Source organism: Carettochelys insculpta, chromosome 1, assembly GCF_033958435.1.
Source record: "Carettochelys insculpta isolate YL-2023 chromosome 1, ASM3395843v1, whole genome shotgun sequence".
Classification (NCBI taxonomy): domain Eukaryota; kingdom Metazoa; phylum Chordata; order Testudines; family Carettochelyidae; genus Carettochelys; species Carettochelys insculpta.
Window position 1 is genome coordinate 250353097 of NC_134137.1, and position 18500 is coordinate 250371596.

Consider the following 18500-nt stretch of genomic DNA (forward strand, 5'->3'; position numbering starts at 1 on the left):
GGACCTGGCATCCATTGCTTTGCCTTTTGCTCTACTAACCTTTATTTAAATCGCTATTGATATAAGACATCTATAGCATGAATTGCGGTTTATTGAACAAAGGGCGTTCAATCAATCAAAGGTATCTCAGAGCCTGAAGTGTGGTACCTTCATAGTAGTTTCTTAAGTGTGCCATTTCATTAACTAGGGAAGTGGAAAACTGACATTTAATAAATGGTGTTATTTCTGAACGCCCTGTGCTAAAGTTAGCACCTGGAAGAAGCATTGGGAGAAACACTGACCTGGCAGGCGTGCATCCCAGAGAGAGAGAGAGAAGAGGAGTGGCAGGAGAAAGGCTGGTCATGATTTTGCTGTCTCTGTACTGGCCTCCATGGCAACCGTGTCTTCTTGGAAAGGCCAATCATTCTGCCATTGCATAGGACCCTTGGGAAGAATTCTTCCTGTTGGTTAGAATTCCTCCTGGGATTCCTATGGCAAATTAGCCTCCCTGCGTGCCTTTGGCCTGACCCCTGCATAGGCTGGCCATAAAGACACAGCAGTTCTTGGCATAAATAGAAACAGGGCCTGTGTTGCCCAATTCAGTACCTTGAGGTCAGTGGGTATCTTTTGTTTACTTCTATGGGAATGATTTTAGTCTTGTGCCCTAACCCAGATTGCTGCTGGAATGAGTCATGCATAAGTCAGCCACTGTTTATTAGCTGGAAATGATACCATTACTTGGTTTATATGTGCCTGTGTGGGGGGAATGATTTCACAAGAGACAAACCTCAAATGTACTTCTAATTCCGCTACACCACTTCTCTCTCCATCACCTATGCACGTCAGGGTCCATTGAAGCCAGTGGGAGTATTCTCATGAATAAAGCCTGCAGACTCGGGCTATTAGTGGGGTTGCCTGTGGGAGAACAAATAAGGATTCTCTCCATCTCTCTGTCAGCTTAAGTGTATTGCTGTCAAAAAACTGTAATGTTGTGGCTTCCAAATTGATAGGGATGATAAATAATTACAGCTGTAGAATGATGAAAGGCAAATTACTGCCACAGCCACTTTTTCTAATAAGCAGCGTCTCTCTTGCTGTGTGGGGAGCGATTTGTTGATGCTTCAGTTTACAAGACTCTTTGTTGTGGCTGTAGGTGAGGAAGAAGAGGAGAATGGAATTGAGAGGACCTGTGACACTCTGCTAATGTGCATTGTTACTGTGTTAAACCAAGGCCTGAGGAATGGCGGCGGTGTGGGAGACGTGCTAAGAAAGCCTTCCAAAGACGTAAGCCTCTGTCTCACAGAATGCAGAATGTTTTCTCGTGTGCCGTGTGAGCTCCGAAATCAACTTGTACGGGGTATAGGAAATATTTTTATCCAGCTGCCTCGCATGTCACACAGATGACTTATCCAATGTAATTTTAACCTACCGGATGGGATGCTTAATGAGAAGAGCAAAAGCTCAGTGCCATGATTTTATGTGCTAGTTACCTTTCTGAAAAAGCTGGGGCATATTATTACCTTCCAAGCAGTGCTAGGAAGTATTGACAGATTGGATCAGTTTTCCATTACAGTAGAAATCAAATGCAAATCTTTGAACAGGGTTGATTGATGCATATATCTCAGGGCTCTCGGTTGGAGTATATCAGGTTTATGATTAGCTGAGATTTTAGTGTAGCATCTGCAATGGAATAGAGTCTATTATTGACTCATATCAGACAACATACTCTGCTAACATTGAAGACAAAAGAGAATTTTAAATATGCCAAAAAACTTCCAAAAGTTAAAAAATCAAAGGGACTTGCTGGTTTAATGCAGTGTTTAAAATGATAGTATTAAGAACTTCAGCAAAAGGACTTTTTAGTGCAGAATGCACAGTACGCGCAAAGACAAAACAGCAGCCCCGGGGTTGGTGCTCTGCACTGCAAAGCACAAGAATAAAAGTCACAAGTGTGATATCTCCCTTACCAAACAGCAAGGGACTACAAGCATGACTGCAGAGGCAGAGCACTCAGCTTTTGGGGGAAAACAGCTCCTGGTGCTAATGGTAGCTGAGAACCTGATATGTAGCTCAGTGGCAGCCTTTCTATTGACATCTGAGTGCTTTACCAAAGGCCTGTGATAGGTCACTATCATAGAACATTGACTACATTAAAGCACTTCACAAAGGAGCGAATCATCATTGCCATGTGATATGTGAGGCACAGATAGGTTACGTGACTTGCCCAAGTTCATCTAGCGGGGAACAGGACCCAGCTTTTATGACTTCTAGGCCTGAGCCTTGTGCTGCTTCACACTGCCGCCTGTCTGCCTTCATGGGCAAAGGGCCTTTATGATTCTCTTCAGAGTCCAACCGAGCAAGCAGACTTTTGCAACATGGAGTCACAAAGCTGCAAGGCAATGGGGTATGTTGGCAGCAATAGAGAACTCTAGAAAAATCCAAGGAGGAAGATCTAAAAGCATATAAAGCCAAATCTTGCTTACACGGCTCACACGAGCAGCCCCTTGGCTTCAGGTGGATTGCTGATGTGAGTGAGGCGTGCAGGGTTTGGCTAGAGATGTGCGTCCGTGTCTGCCTTTGCTGTAGCTAGGGTTCTGAACAGTACGTGGTGGTTTACTGTTTTGGTTGTGCGTATTTTTATTTCATACTCAACCCTTATTGTTTCAGGAACCCTTATTTGCTGCTCGAGTTGTTTATGATCTTCTATTTTATTTCATTGTCATAATCATTGTTCTGAACCTCATCTTTGGAGTCATCATTGATACATTTGCTGACCTCAGGAGTGAAAAGCAGAAAAAAGAGGAAATCTTAAAGACAACCTGTTTTATTTGTGGTAGGTGCTATTGAGTTACTGTAGCATTTGGGGTGGACAGCAGAAGAACAAAATACTGCTCCATAAGAGCAAGTCTAAAAGGCAGTCATCGCTTAGAAAGTAACTCTGTAAAAACAACAGAATGGATTCTACATTTAATCCTGCCTGGCAACAAACAGAAGCAGTTCACAAGTCAAAAGATGACTTTTCTCACAAATAGCTCTGGGTTCCACTGGGAATCTGAGAATCAAGCTGTATGCATCCCATTGTTTGCACCATCACCAATAAGGAAGGCTCTGCAGGGGAAGCACAGCTATTGATTTTGTTGAATAGCAAAGCAAGTAAAAATACAGTACACTCTTCTATAGTAGTACAGGCTCCACAACATTGTTTGTAGGTCAGCCCGTCCACTTGACAAGGATATGCAACTGTACAGACACACAGGAGCAGAGAACTGAAAAAAGAGATGTTCTTACATAGACCTTTTTTGGCCATGATTTGCCCATGTTTGTGCAGATCACTCCTCTCCAGTCTATGAAAGGACCCTATACCCAATGGAACATTCCACACGTACGAGAGGACCTTTAGTCTTTGCTAGGATGTCCATAGGAAAGCAGATTGCAGATGCTGTAACAGACAAAATAATCTCATGCATCCCTATACTGCTTGGTCATGAAACTCAGTCCTTGTCTACGCTACGTGGGGGATTTATTCTACAGCAATCTATCTCCTGTCTGATTTATCATGTCTACAGCAGACACAATAAATAACCTCCAAGCTTGCTCACATCAGTGCCACTACTCCACCAAAATGAGAAGGGTAGCTGGGATCGATGGGAGAGCAGCCCTCAGAGACCTTACCACACACAAGACACCATGAGGAATATGCTGACTTCAGCTATGCTATTTGCATAGCCGAAATACATTGACAGTGCTGGTAAAATATAGACAAGGCCTCAGGCATTGTTTCTAATCTATTACACAAATGGATACAATGAACAGTTTTTCTAATGATCTGATCCTCAATCCTACAAAGATTCATGTATGTTTAAACTTTAAGCAGCTGACTAGTCCCCCTGAAGCTTCAGTAGGACTATTCACATGCTTACAATTAAGCATGTTTATAAATCTTTGCAAGAGCAGGGCCTGTGTCTCAATGCTTTATGTTCACTTACTCAGCTCATATGTACAGTCTAGTTTTTGCAGGACCAGAGCCAAAGCTTGTAAAGCACTTACTATACTTCCAGCCAGAAGGCACTATAAAAGTGCAAGATATTTAATTATGTTGTTGTTAAGAGGAAATATCATGAAAGAATAAATATGGGTCTGAAAGATTTTTGACAGAAATGCTTTTGTGTCTTGAGGGTGGTGGTGGGGGGGGTCTTGCATAGAAGTCACTGTTTGTAATTGCAGCTTTTAAATTCACATCACTTCTCTGACACTTTTGTTTTTCAAAGTTTATTTTTACACTGAAAACATGGATAAAAGTTGATTGGGTGGAATATGTTCTGTTTTGTGTCTTTTGCAGGACTTGAGCGGGACAAGTTTGACAATAAGACTGTTTCATTTGAAGAGCACATAAAATCAGAACACAACATGTGGCATTATTTGTACTTTATTGTTCTAGTCAAAGTGAAAGACCCTACTGAATACACTGGTCCTGAAAGTTACGTGGCTCAGATGATTTTGGTGAGTCATGTACATGAGCTGTGTTTGGTGCAGCTGAAAGCTGTTCATTGCAGCTAAAGCAGGGATGTTTTTTTTCTTTAATAATAGGGATCAAAGCTTTCCACTGTTAAGACATTTTTACATGGTTGTGATGGACTGTGAGGAGAAAGGGGGGGAAAAAAAAAGGCCTGGTTTCCAAGCTAAAGACTACAGTCTTTCCATCCACTCTTATGCTCTGTAGATTCCCCTCTCTCATTAGCCAAACCAGTCAAAGAGCATGGATCAGAACAGCTGCTACTGCTCCTTTGTCCAGGACCACTGGGCTGCTGGCCAGCAAAATATCCCCTGCCGAGTACCAGAAAACAGGGTCAGCACTGAAAAGTAGCTCTTTTTCCTGCTCCTCCTTTGAGCTATTAGAAAGACTGAGAAGAGCTACCACGGTGATCAGAAAAGCTGGAGGATGTCTTTTGTGGTGGCAGCAACAGTTTAAGGGAGAGATTTGCTGAAGCCACTGCTGGTAGATGTGAATTACATTCCTACAGCCACCTGGGAGCTTTGGGGATGTCATTTGAAGAAGAGATGACAGTGTTGTTGTGGCCACATTTCCCCAGGCGGTTTCCACTGGGGAAAGCAGATTCCACTTGTAGTTAGGTACCTAAAGCAGTCCCGCCAGAAGCAGTGGTTTGGGAGATGCACCAAAGTGTCAGAGTCTAGCATTCGCTTCCAGTTTTGGGGGATCAGTGATCTTTTTCACCCTCTTGAAGCTTCCCACTAGGATCTATGGTGGTAGAACTGGATTTATGAATATGACCAAAAATGGTATTTTTATAGCCTAGAAAAGGATGTACACAAATGTGTTCCAGGCACTCTGTGCATTTTTCATTGTGTGTCATTTCTTCTGTGAGTTGTTTGTTGTTCATGAAGCCTTTAATTATGCACACTGTTTAATATCACAAGCTGGCGTGACGTGCTAGTTTTAGTCCACAGATCAGCAAAGCGCTTAGCATCTGTGTAACTTTAAGCACTTGAAATAAGAACATAAGAATGGCCATACTGGGTCAGACCAAAGGTCCATCCAGCCCAGCATCCCATCTGCCGACGGTGGCCAATGCCAGGTGCCCCAGAGAAGGAGAATAGAAGACAATGATCAAGTGATTTATCTCCTGCCATCCATCTCCTGCCCTTGTTCTGAAGGCTAGGGCACCATACTTTATCCCTGGCTAATAGCCATTTATGGACCTAACCTGCAAAAATTTATCAAGCTCTTTTTTAAACCCTAATAGAGTCCTGGCCTTCACAGCCTCCTCGGGCAAGGAGTTCCACAGGTTGACTGTGCGCTGTGTGAAGAAAAATTTCCTTTTATTAGTTTTGAACCTACTACCCATCAATTTCATTTGGTGTCCCCTAGTTCTTGTATTATGGGAGAAGGTAAATAATTTTTCTATATTCACTTTCTCCACACCATTCATGATTTTATATACCTCTATCATATTGCCCCTCAATCGCCTCTTTTCCAAACTGAAAAGTCCCAGTCTCTCTAGCCTCTCCCCATATGGGACCCGTTCCAAGCCCCTAATCATCTTAGTCGCCCTTTTCTGAACCTTTTCTAATGCCAATATATCTTTTTTGAGGTGAGGAGACCACATCTGCACGCAGTACTCAAGATGTGGGCGTACCATAGTTTTATATAGGGGAAGTATGATATCTTTTGTCTTATTATTGATCCCTTTTTTAATAATTCCTAACATCCTATTTGCCTTACTAACTGCCGCTGCACACTGCGTGGATGTCTTCAGAGAACTATCCACTATAACTCCAAGATCCCTTTCCTGATCTGTCGTAGCTAAATTTGACCCCATCATGTAGTACGTGTAATTTGGGTTATTTTTTCCAACATGCATTACCTTACACTTACCCACATTAAATTTCATTTGCCATTTTGCTGCCCAATCACTCAGTTTGCTGAGATCTTTTTGTAGTTCTTCACAATCTGTTTTGGTTTTGACTGTCCTGAACAACTTGGTGTCATCTGCAAACTTTGCCACCTCACTGCTTACCTCATTTTCTAGATCATTGATGAACAAGTTGAACAGGATCGGTCCCAGGACTGACCCCTGGGGAACACCACTAGTTACCCTCCTCCATTGTGAAAATTTACCATTTATTCCCACCCTTTGTTTTCTGTCTTTTAACCAATTCCCGATCCATGAAAGGATCTTTCCTCCTATCCCATGACCACCTAATTTACATAAAAGCCTTTGGTGTGGGACCGTGTCAAAGGCTTTCTGGAAATCTAGGTATATTATGTCCACTGGGTGCCCCTTGTCCGCATGTTTATTAACCCCTTCAAAGAATTCTAATAGATTAGTTAGACACGACTTCCCTCTGCAGAAACCATGCTGACTTTTGCCCAACAATTCGTGCTCTTCTACGTGCCTTGCAATTTTATTCTTTACTAGTGTTTCTACTAATTTGCCTGGTACTGATGTTAAACTTATCGGTCTATAATTGCCAGGGTCTCCTCTAGAGCCTTTTTTAAATATTGGCATTATATTGGCCGTCTTCCAGTCATTTGGTACCAAAGTGGATTTAAAGGATAGGTTACAAACCACTGTTAATAACTCCACAATTTCACATTTGAGTTCTTTCAGAACCCTTGGGTGAATACCGTCTGGTCCTGGAGACTTGTTACTATTCAGCTTATCAATTAACTCCAAAACCTCCTCTAATGTCACTTCAATCTGAGTGAGTTCCTCAGATTTGTCACCTAAAAAGGCTGGCTCAGATTTAGGAACCTCTGTAACATACTCAGCCGTGAAGACTGAAGCAAAGAAATCATTTAATCGCTCCGCAATGGCACTGTCTTCCTTGATCGCTCCTTTTATATCTTTATCGTCCAAGGGCCCCACTGCTTTTTTAGCAGGCTTCCTGCTTCTAATGTATTTAAAAAACATTTTACTATCGTTTTTTGAATTTTTGGCTAGCTGTTCCTCAAAATCTTTTTTGGCTTTTCTTATTACATTATGACACTTAATTTGGGAGTGTTTATGTTCCTTTCTATTTTCCTCTCTAGGATTTGACTTCCACTTTTTAAAAGCTGCCCTTTTCTCTCTCACTGCCTTTTTAACATGGCTGTTTAGCCATGGTGGTTCTTTGTTAGGTCTCTCACTGTGTTTTTTTATTTGGGGTATACATTTAAGTTGGGCCTCTAGTATGGTGTCTTTAAACAGTTTCCATGCAGCTTCCAGGGATTTTAGTTTAATTACTCTACCTTTTAGTTTCTGTTTAACTAGCTTCCTCATTTTAGTGTAATTCCCCTTTTTGAAATTAAATGCCAGAGTGTTTGAACGCTGCGGTGTTCTTCCCAACACAGGAATATTAAAAGTTATTATATTGTGGTCACTATTTCCAAGCGGTCCAGTAACAGTTACCTCTTGGACCAGATCCTGCGTTCCAGTCAAGACTAGATCGAGAATTGACTCTCCCCTTGTGGGTTCCTGTACTAGCTGCTCCAAGAAGCAGTCATTTAAGGCATCAAGAAATTTAATCTCTGAATCCTGTCCTGAGGTGACATGCACCCAATCAATATGGGGATAATTGAAATCTCCTATTATTACTGTGTTTTTTATTTTGATAGCCTCTCTAATCTCCCTTAACATTTCAGCATCACTATCACTGTCCTGGTTAGGTGGTCGGTAATATATTCCTAATGCCATATTCATATTAGAGGAATGAATTGTTATCCATAATGATTCTATGGAACATTTTGATTCCTTTAGGATTTTTGCTTCATTTGATTCTATATTATCCTTCACATATAGTACCACTCCGCCACCCGCACGACCTGTTCTGTCTTTCCGATATAATTTATATCCCAGTATGATAGTGTCCCTCTCACATTTAAAGTAAAATGTGGCTTGTGGCTGGATTGCTTTGCTGGAATGGAGTATTGTTGAGTGAGACGCCTAATGGTGTCCTAGGTGAAATGGGAATGCAATGGGCAGGGATAGAGGAGCAGCCTCTGTGCATAGGAATTTCAAACAGTCAGCTACATTCCCAATCTGTAACAGGGAATTTTGCAAGGAAGTACTGAATCTGCACTTTCCAAATGTGTGGAAAGGATAGAAAAACCACAGAGTGAGAACATGTCAACTGCCTTCTGTGAATAAAATATGGTGGCAGCAGCCTTTAAAAGTTAACCTTTGATGTGCCGATTTGCACTTTATCTCAGTGCAAGTCGGTGTTTGAAAGCATAGACTGATAAAATTACAGGTTAGACAGATCTCGCCTGTGCAATTTCCCCTCTCCTCCAGCAGCAATTTTGTTTTTAAACTTTGAAAGTATCGTTAGTATTAATATTTATTCCAAGCTGTATATTGATGTTCATGCTACATATGTTAATTCTCTGATGCCAGCAGTTGGATTTTTCCACTGCTGTTGTATTTTATATTAACACTAATGGCAGGGTGCACTAGCCTTGCATCTCTAGAATATTAGCAGGTATTAAACTGCCTTTAACCTCAAGTACTGAACTGATTGGTTTGAAACCCCTCTGCCTGTGCCGAGAAGCTGAAGGCTTAGGTTGTAGAGGAGGTAGTTCATTGTTAGTCTGGAGGAATCTTTTTTGAATGGGAAAGAATTGTTTGTTTTCCATAAAGGTATTTAAAAGTAATCATGACTTCAAAGTGTAAGGATGATGGACCCAGGTCTTTCAGGAGGGCATTAACCTGAGACCTTAAGGGCTAAAGCTATCTGGCTCTCATTCAAGGCTGTAGAGCAGGGATTTCCCTCTCCCTTGTGAGTGGTCTCACTGCTGCTGGTGGTATGAGTGTAGAGAGGCTGCTTCGGTCAAAAGTGTGAGCAGTATGCAAAATGGGAGAGAGAGACCTGTAGGTTACAATCTAGGAGAACAGTAACAGTGCAGGGAAGAGAAAGGATGTTGGATGTAAAGAATAGAGATGGATGGAGGTGTTTCAACTAGAAAGGGTTGCAAGATGTGTGGGAGGATGGGGAATTTATTTTCCTCTTTATTTGCTGAAACTGAATTTCACTGGAAATTATTAGTCCAGTGTGTCTTGCTGCAGAAGGACATACAAAGGCTATTAAAATGGATATGCAAAAGTGGAGATAGAAGTTCTACAGCACAACTAGGTTTCCAAACACCCAATCCAGTTATTTAAGTTGAGGCTGAGGAGCTGATCCCTCATCCTCCTGGAACAAGTCACATTTTTCCAGTGGTGGGTTTTTTTGGACAGCTTCAGTAGCTATGTAAAACAGAGGGCTCCAAATTGTCTCAGACAGGGAAAATTAAGGCTCAGATATGAACTTATTTATTAGCTTTGTAATGGACTAAACGAAAAGCTTCAGTACTCCTGCCACTAAAGTTCAAGAGAAATTATCCCCATAATTGGAGAGGCAAGTCAGACTGGTAGGATACAATTCAGTGTATGCAGAGGGTCAGCGGAGCTCAGCTGTGAGTATCCTTCCCCCTCATTCTCCGGCAGGTAAGAAATATGTATTTATTAATTTAAATACCAATGGAAACATTAACAGTATTGCACAAACACACCACTTCTGGCTGTGCTTGGACCAGAAGCTATGACTGAGAGTGATATGTCTGTTTTCTTTCTGTGTCAGTTGTCCAGTGCACTAGCTGTGTGGGGTCTGATTAGGAGTATTGATGATCTACTTAGAAAGACCAGATGGGGTGGTGTTTGTTTTTGTTTTTATAATTTGACTGTAAAAACTTATACTAGGCTGCAGTCTGGCAAACATTCTGTCCTTTTGTGTATTTTCCTATAGTATTTTGATTCATTTCCCCAATTCCTTAGTTACAAATGATATAGTAGTGTTTTATAATCCTGTAACTTAAAGCACAGGTTTCTAGGACTGTCTTTTGCATGAAGAGACCATGAAGATTAAAGTTTAAATTTTTAGTCCTTTTATGGGCATAAACTGCACCCCTGAAACTTGGACCCACATTTTAGGACCTGCAAATAAATTTAGATGCAAAGAAGTTTTGCTACACTAGCTAGTGCGTTCATTCCTGAAAATCAGATAGATGTGAAGTAAACTACTTTGCAGTTATGGAATTAAGCAAGTGCAAACAAGTTTTACCTGTTAAAAAATTGGAGACTAGGCTTGCTCAAGCTAGTCATGAGAGTTTTGTTCTGTAGGCGCACTAGATACCATTTTAGCAAGCTTCATAACCTGTCATAATATATGTCATAATAATAATAGATGGCATAATTAAGTTTTTGCTTATTTACACAAATTATGTAATTGAACGTAATTAGCACAATTACATGACCCCACAGTCAGCTAAAAATTATTTTAAAAACCAAAGTTGCTGAGGCAGGTGAAGAATGCTAGGTTTGGCTAACCACTTAAAGCAGGGGTCTGCAACCTGCAGCTCTGGAGCAGCACATGGCTCTTTAAGCACTTCTTTATGGCTCCTGACACTATAGTTGCAAAGCTTTTTAAGTCCTGAATATTTTCAATAAACAGTGACTGTCTGAAAGCCCAAAAATGAACAACTCATATTTAAATAGCTAACGCTACCAACCACCACCTAAATTATGATGCTGAGCTTTACCGTTTATTTATTAATGATGCTGTTGTAAGCAGGACTATTAGGGACTTTAAAAAGTATCACTAGCGCTCAGACTGTACCTAGTGGTCAAAAGGTCAAGCTTTAGCACTCCGCCTCAGCAAATCCATTGCCCCATGGTTTAATATACAGGCACCCACACCCTTGTTGTTAGGCTTTGATGTTATCTTTTAGATGGTGACCCCAAAACACCACCAAAGAACTATAGTTTGTCCTAAAATAAGTCATTAAGCAAATAGAATAAACCCTTTAAAATGGGTTCCTTTAACACGGTGAGATCATTGTTTATCCCCTTAAGTCCCACGTGACAGCTCTCCATCATACCTCATTTTAAAGTAGACATTAAATGTTTTCAGATGACCTGTGGGGGTGTGGATAGGTTAAGTTGACCAAATTGGTGACGTCTCCTGTGTCTTCAGGCATCAAGAGGCTATGTTAATGGAACAGAAACAGGTGGAAAGAGGAGGACCAGGGGTTTGTACACCAGGTTCATACACCAGATTTGTCATACCCTTGCATTGTTAAACACAGTTCAGTGGCTGAGGCAGACTCCAGCTGAAACAGAGAAACTTCAGTACCAAGTGATGCTTCCAAGAAACTTAGGTCTGAAGGACACTTTGGCTTAAAAAGCTGTGCTGTTTAATTCTCATAATTACCATAAAGTCTAGCACAGCTCTGGGTTCCTGAGCCCAGTGGTGCATTGACTTTAAGGGGATTATTCATGTGCTTTAAGTACTCTGCTGGATCGGGCCTAAATTGGCTTTATGGGGACGTTTTACTTTTAAATCTGGCTTTCTTCCAAATAAAATCAAAACCACAGGGGTAAGAGTGGGGCTTACATATATATCAAATCTATGGAATGTTTTGCTTTATTACTTTGTAATGACATATGATACAAGCCACACAGACTAGATACCACAATATTTATACCAAACAGCACAAAAGCCTGGTGCTGGATAAGATCGGAGCTCTTACTGCCAGACTAATTTCCAAATAAATGCAATTTTTTTTTGTCCTGTGAGTGGTTTTCATAATATAATTGAAGAAATTTGCCTAATTTTGTGTCTTACTGCCTGCTTTGAGCCTTACAGAACAGGAGAATTAGCATATACAAACAGGTCATAGAATCATACCTGTGAGTAAAGTTATAGGGTTAGTTTCAGGTGGTCTGAGAACAGGAGACATGAGACAGACCAAAGAAGAATGGGTAGGTAAAACTTGTACAGGATCAGACTTAAGCAATTTCCCTGTGTGGTACCTCAGTGCAAAAAAAGCTTGGCTCTATCTCCCCAGTTTAGAAGATTATCCAGTTCAAGCACAAGTGAGAGACCACTGAACTCTTTAGGGTTGTTCCCACCCCTCCCACCTTATACTAGACATTTCTCCACTCTCCTCCCTCTTTTTTCTAGAAAATAACCAGTCCATCAGTTTGCCTCACTGTGCAGGATTCCTCTCCTTCACAGGTGCTCAGCCCCTTCCACTCACATCCACAGGGCTCAGTACCTTCAAGTGGCCTTACAAATTTCTCCAGTCATCAACCCCCAAGTTGTTGGTTGACCTGGTGTGACTTGAGTACAGCTCTGCTGAACTGGCCTGTGCGTTGATTAGGTATGGAGCCTTCAGAATAGGATACAAAAAGTGTGAAATAAGAGAGAGGCCAGGGTGAGCAACTCTTGGCTCTGGAGGTGCATGTGGCTCTTTAAGAATGCAGTTGTGGCCCCAAGCAGTGCTGCAGCTGACTCCTGTTGTGGCTCCCTGCCATGCCACAGCTCAGCCAATGCCTCAGCCCCCCCTGCACCAGTGGGGAGCAGCTCCCCCAGCACTAGGTGCAGGTGAAGGAGCAGAGCCCCTACTGGGCCAGCAGAAAGCCGTTATCCCAGCCATGGAGCTTCCATCAGCACTGACCAAGAGGGTGGTATGGCCAGCAGCGGTGCCTGGGATGCAGAGCTCCTGCGGCAGCACTGGGCCTGGCTCCTTCCAGACTGGTGTGCCCCAGCTGTGCCCCTGGTACAGCCCAGCTGGGACCCACCAGGTTGCTGCCTCCAGGACGGAGCCTGGGGCTGCTCTCGTTGCATCCCTCAGGCAACCAAGTGCCTCACCTCTGCCAGTGGCTGGTGTGCGCAGCCAACCTTCTCAGGCCCATGCCCAGGACAGCTCAGCACTGCCAGCTCCCAAGGCCGCATCTGCCCCAGCCCAGGCCAGCCGGGAGCTCTCCTTTGGTAGGGTTCCCAGCCCTAGCACGCCCAAAAGGCTAGGATGCAGCTCATGCGATGGGGGTTTCTGATCCTCACCCCCCTCTCTAGGGCAGGGGGCAGCAGTTCTGCTGGCTGGCCCTCAGGGAAGGTTAACTCACCCTGAAGTGAGAGGGGCTAAGACTGGGGATGGGGGGCTGGGTTGGGGGCTGAGAGGGATTAAGCCTGGGGAGGGGAGGGGGGGTTTGTGGGAGGAGGGTAAAGCTTGAGGATGGGGGTGTGGATTGGTGGGGCTGAGAGGGGTAGAGCCTGGGAATAGGGGAGAGGGGATGGAGGGTGATGAGAACATTGCTCCTCCCTGCTTAAGAGCTTATCCTCAGGCTCACCATTTTCCTTGTCCTCATTTGCTCTCCAGCCCAGGGGTGAAAGTAACAAACTTTCTAAGTGGTACAAATCATTGTGTACGTGCTAGTCTCAAACTAGGGGTTACAAAAAGTACAGCTTGACCATTGTTTATTAAGGACTGTCTCATTCACATGCATTGTGGCTCTTGGAGTATTGATTTTGTAACAATTTGAAAAAAATGGCTATTCTCACTATTTTGGTTGCAGACCCCTGACCCAGGCTAAGTTCACCTCCGCACAAGCCTGGTTTTGTGGCTAAAACTTATGGAAGTTAGTTCCAGAAACTGAAAGTTAGCTATGCACAGAGCCTGTTCCTTTTGAAGGTAATATAAACCTTGATATAGACATTAATGGGAGCAGTATCCATCAAGCTGAACTCTAGCAGTCATAATAATGTTTCTGCAAACAGCTTTTCTCTTACGCATGCTCTGTCCCTTGCAGCAGGCAGAAATTCTACATAGTTTGTGGAGGGAGGGGGTTTAAAAAAACATCTCTACTAGGAAGTGGTTAAGAGTAATCCCGTAGCCTGCAGTTACTGTGACGACTTTAAAAATAACGCTTTGGAAGTTTTGGTATTTGGGTTTATTCCCCTTCTTTAGGGAACAGAAACAGGGACTTGACAACTGCCTTTTTTTTTTTTTTTTTTTTTTTGGTACATCCCGTGGTACCAGGCTATTTCCTCTGCATTTAAAAGAATTTAATGCTGTCTAGTGACCTATGATATAGCAGATCAGTGTGGAGCTACTCTACAGAACCTAAGCCACTCCGCACTGGACAGAGAAAGCTGGAAGGAAATCGTGAGAGGCATCAGACACCAACAAGCACTGAGCCCATGGTTATTGATGATGATGGAGTGACCTATGCAAGAACAGGTTGTAAGGAGCTTATGTCACCTTTAGGCCTTACAGGATGGTACTGCTATGACAAACGTGTGCCATTCATAGGGCATGCTCAGAGAGGTCATCTAGGTTGTTTCTCTCATCCCTACTCCCACTTCCTTCCCCTAGTCTGCCCCCCTGGAGCTCCCAGTCAGCAATTGCCACTGATGGAGGATATGTTTACACTATGCAGCTTCTAGCCACAAGATTGTGTCAACAGCCTAAATGCTGCATAATGTAGACTAGGGGTCAGGAACCTTTCTGAGGCAGAGTACCAAAATTTGACCTTTCGACCTCTATGTATGGTACAAGTGCCGGTGATCCTTTTTAAAGTCACTAATAGTCCTACTTATAACAGCTTCATTAATAGTAGTAGTAGGCATCCTTCAGTCTGCCTAGACTGTGGATCGCGCCCTTCATAACTCCATTTAAGATCATCATTTGCAGCGTTGACTGTGACTGTGGAGGCCCACACGAGAGTGACAGTCCTTGCTACATCTGCTGCATATGTAGTGGGTGTCTGGCAGGTCCTTGCTGTCCTTTCTATGGGTTTGCTTCTCCTCTGCCAGCTGTCTGATCTTCATCTCACCCTTCTGAAGGCCCTTGTTGTAGTTTCTGCTTGCAGCTGCTGCGGTCATCTTCCAGCTCTTCCCAGCTATCTGGGCTGATGTCTACCTCCTTGAGGTCCCTCTTACAGACGTCTTTGTAGCACAATTGGGGGCCTCCAGGAGGTCTTTCGTCAGAGGCTAGCTCGCTGTACAGGATGTCTTTTGGGATCCTTCTGTCATTCATCCTGTGGACGTGGCCAAGCCAGTAGAGCTGCCACTGCTTGAGGAGGGTATGCATGGTTGCAATTCCAGCTTGCTTGAGGATGGCATTGTTGGGCACTCTGTCCTTCCATGATATCCCAGGAATGTGCCTGAGGCAGCGCAAGTGGAAGACATTCAGCCTCTTTTCCTGGCGGGCATACAAGGTCCAAGACTCGCTGGAGTAGAGGAGGGTGCTGAGGATGCAGGCTCTGTAGACTTGCATTTTGGTGTGAGTGTACAGCTTGATGTTGTTCCACACTCTCTTGCTAAGTCTGAACAGAATTGTGGCTGCTTTTCCAATCCTCCTGTTTAGTTCAGTCTCCAGCAACAGGGTGTCAGTGATGGTGGACCCGAGGTAAGTAAACTCGTGGATGACCTCTAGTGTGTAATTGTCAATGCCGATTGATGGAGGTTCGGCAACGTCCTGACCCAGTACGTTTGTCTTCTGTAGGCTGATGGTAAGCCCAAAGTCCTTGCATGCTTCGGAGAACTGATCCAGCAGTTTTTGAAGCTGGCCTTCTGCGTGTGTCACTACAGCAGCGTCGTCTGTGAACAGCATGTCTCTAATGAGCACTTCCTGCACCTTAGACTTAGTCTTCAGCCTTGCAAGATTAAACACTTTCTCATCAGATCGTGTGCAAAAAGATACCCTCTTTTGAGGATCCAAAGGCATGCTTCTTGAGGAGTGTGAAGAAGATCCCGAACAATGTCGGAGCAAAGACGCATCCTTGTTTGATGCCACTCCTGATGCTGAAGGCATCCGTTGATGTGCCGTCATATCGGATGGTTCCTGTCATGTCTTCATGGAAAGACTGGATCATCTTGAGTAGCCGTGGTGGACAGCCTATCTTGTGGAGCAATTTAAACAGTCCATCCCTACTGACCGAGTCGAAAGCCTTGGTCAGGTCGATGAAGGCGACAGAGTGGCTTCCTCTTCTCCCTGCATTTCTCCTGCAGCTGCCTCAAGGAGAAGATCATGTCAATGGTAGATCTCTCGGCACGGAATCTACACTGGGATTCAGGATACACCCTCTCAGTGAGCTTCTGGAGTCTGCCAAGAATGATGTGAGTGAACAATTTACCAGTGAAACTTAGGCAGGAGATTCCACAGTAATTGTTGCAGTCACTTCTGTCTCCTTTGTTCGTATACAAGATTACAATATTGGCGTCCCCCATATCCTGTGGAACCTCACCCTCTCTCCAGCACAGGCACAGCAGCTCATGTAGGGGTTCCAGGAGTGTGTCCAAGGCACACTTGATTACCTCTGGTGGTATACCATCCTGGCCTGGGGCCTTTCCTACTGCAGTGCTGTCAGTAGGTTTCTTCAATTCGACCACAGTTGGTTCCTGGTCCTCCATGACCGACAGGGGCTCGACGGCGTTGAGGGCTGTATCAACCACAACGTTCTCGCATGTGTACAGCTCGGAGTAGTGCTTGACCCATCACTCCATCTGTCTGGCTTTGTCAGTGGTGACTTCACCAGATTTGGATTTCAGAGCTGATGTCTTGTTCTGAGTGGGTCCCATTGCCTTCTTTATGCCCTCGTACATTCCCTTGAGACTACCAGAGTCAGCACAGGTCTGGATACTGCTGCATAGATTAAGCCAGTAGTTGTTGGCACAGCGCCTGACTGTCTGCTGTAGTATTTTTCTGGCTACTCTGAGTGCTTGCTGGGTAATCTGACTCGGTGAGCATTTATACTCCAGAAGTTAATTAATAAATCCATAAAGATGCAGAGCTTTATGGTTTAGATGGTGGTTGGGAGCATTAGCTGGGCTTTTGTTAAGCCATAGGCAGCATGGCTTTGAGCAAGCTCCCAGCCATGTGGGGGAGGATGGGCAGAGTTCCTGCCTTGTGTGCCACACTTGGCACCCATGCTGGGAGTTGCTGACCCTTAGTGTAGACATAGCTTTTTTCAGTGTCAACAGCCTTGTTGCTAAAAACTTGTGTGAATGCTGTTCATTGGTACCTTTGCTGACAAAATCTCTCTTCCGCCACCAAAGGGGTTTCGCTTTGTCAACAGCAAAGTGCTCCTACCAACAAAGCATAGTTCACGCTTTCACTTGCCACAGCAAAATTTTGTTGTTCATAGGCCAGGGGTTTAGCAACTGTGAATGACAGAAGTTTTGTTGATCCAATGCAAGTATAGACATAGCCCTAGCTAGGGGCAGACTTTTGGTCATAGTATGATCCTAACTTATGAGCTAGACCCTTTGGGAGCTGGTTTGTCTCTGAGCTGCCCTAAAGCAGAGAGACACTCATAGTTGGTGGTTTGGTTTGAAGCACTGTTCAGGGCTAGTGATATATATTTTCATAAGTTGGAACTAACAAGGTTGTCTTTTCTTTTCCTCTATTTGTTGTTGTCCAAAAATTCCCAAAATCCTATTTGTCTGTTTGTTTAAGCCTCCTGAATTTGAATAAGTTGCGTCTCATTGCACCATTTATCTTCCAGGATCTGTTTTATGAGTTTGTGTCAGATTTTTCTATTTCGTTGCCAGGCTGGTTCATGAAATCTCAATTTCTCTCACTGGTTTGGTGGATATTTGTATGATAAAAAGCTCAGGTTACATCATCTTAATATATGAGAAGATATATAGCATGTAGAAATCAGATTAGCTGTAGAGAAAGAAATCAATCAGGTTGCCAAGTGGTATCTGTGGGACTGAGTATAAAATGTGTGTATACAATAGTTATTGCAGAATTTGTTAAGATGGTTAAAATGCTGTATCTAAAAAGGAATCTTTGTTCAATTTAAGTGACAGTGATATATTTTTACATCATGAAGTCTTGCAATATTACCAACAGCTATTCCTGATATAGTATGTTACACAATTGCCTCAGAAGGGCATTTTGAGATAAATGTATATATCAGATTGCAAATTTGCTACAGCCAATTTATATAATAGAACCCACTACACTCCCCTGCAAAGTTGAATGAGAAATTGCATTACAGTTTTGCAGATTTGGCATCACAGATTTAAAGAGGTTCCAGAACAAACAGGAAACTTTAAATCATATTTTGTGACCCCCTTTTGTGCCCAATATTTTATTTATGTGCAACTAAGAGATTTGCCTGTTTTGAGTTTCCTTGTCATGGTTTCACAACAAAATAACTCTGGGTATGTGAAACTAAACAGATGGTTGTTCT

The 18500-nt window shown here is 43.2% G+C and overlaps 1 protein-coding gene across 3 annotated transcripts in view; it reads left to right on the forward strand.

Annotated features, from left to right (window-relative positions):
* ITPR2 (inositol 1,4,5-trisphosphate receptor type 2) overlaps window positions 1–18500 on the forward strand; it is a 340554-nt gene that overhangs the window by 302018 nt on the left and 20036 nt on the right. For all 3 annotated transcript variants that reach the window (XM_075004401.1, XM_075004407.1, XM_075004412.1), the window contains 3 exons: window positions 1133–1263; window positions 2647–2812; window positions 4319–4479. In XM_075004401.1, the coding sequence (XP_074860502.1) occupies window positions 1133–1263; window positions 2647–2812; window positions 4319–4479 (458 nt within the window). The remainder of the gene's footprint in view (window positions 1–1132; window positions 1264–2646; window positions 2813–4318; window positions 4480–18500) is intronic.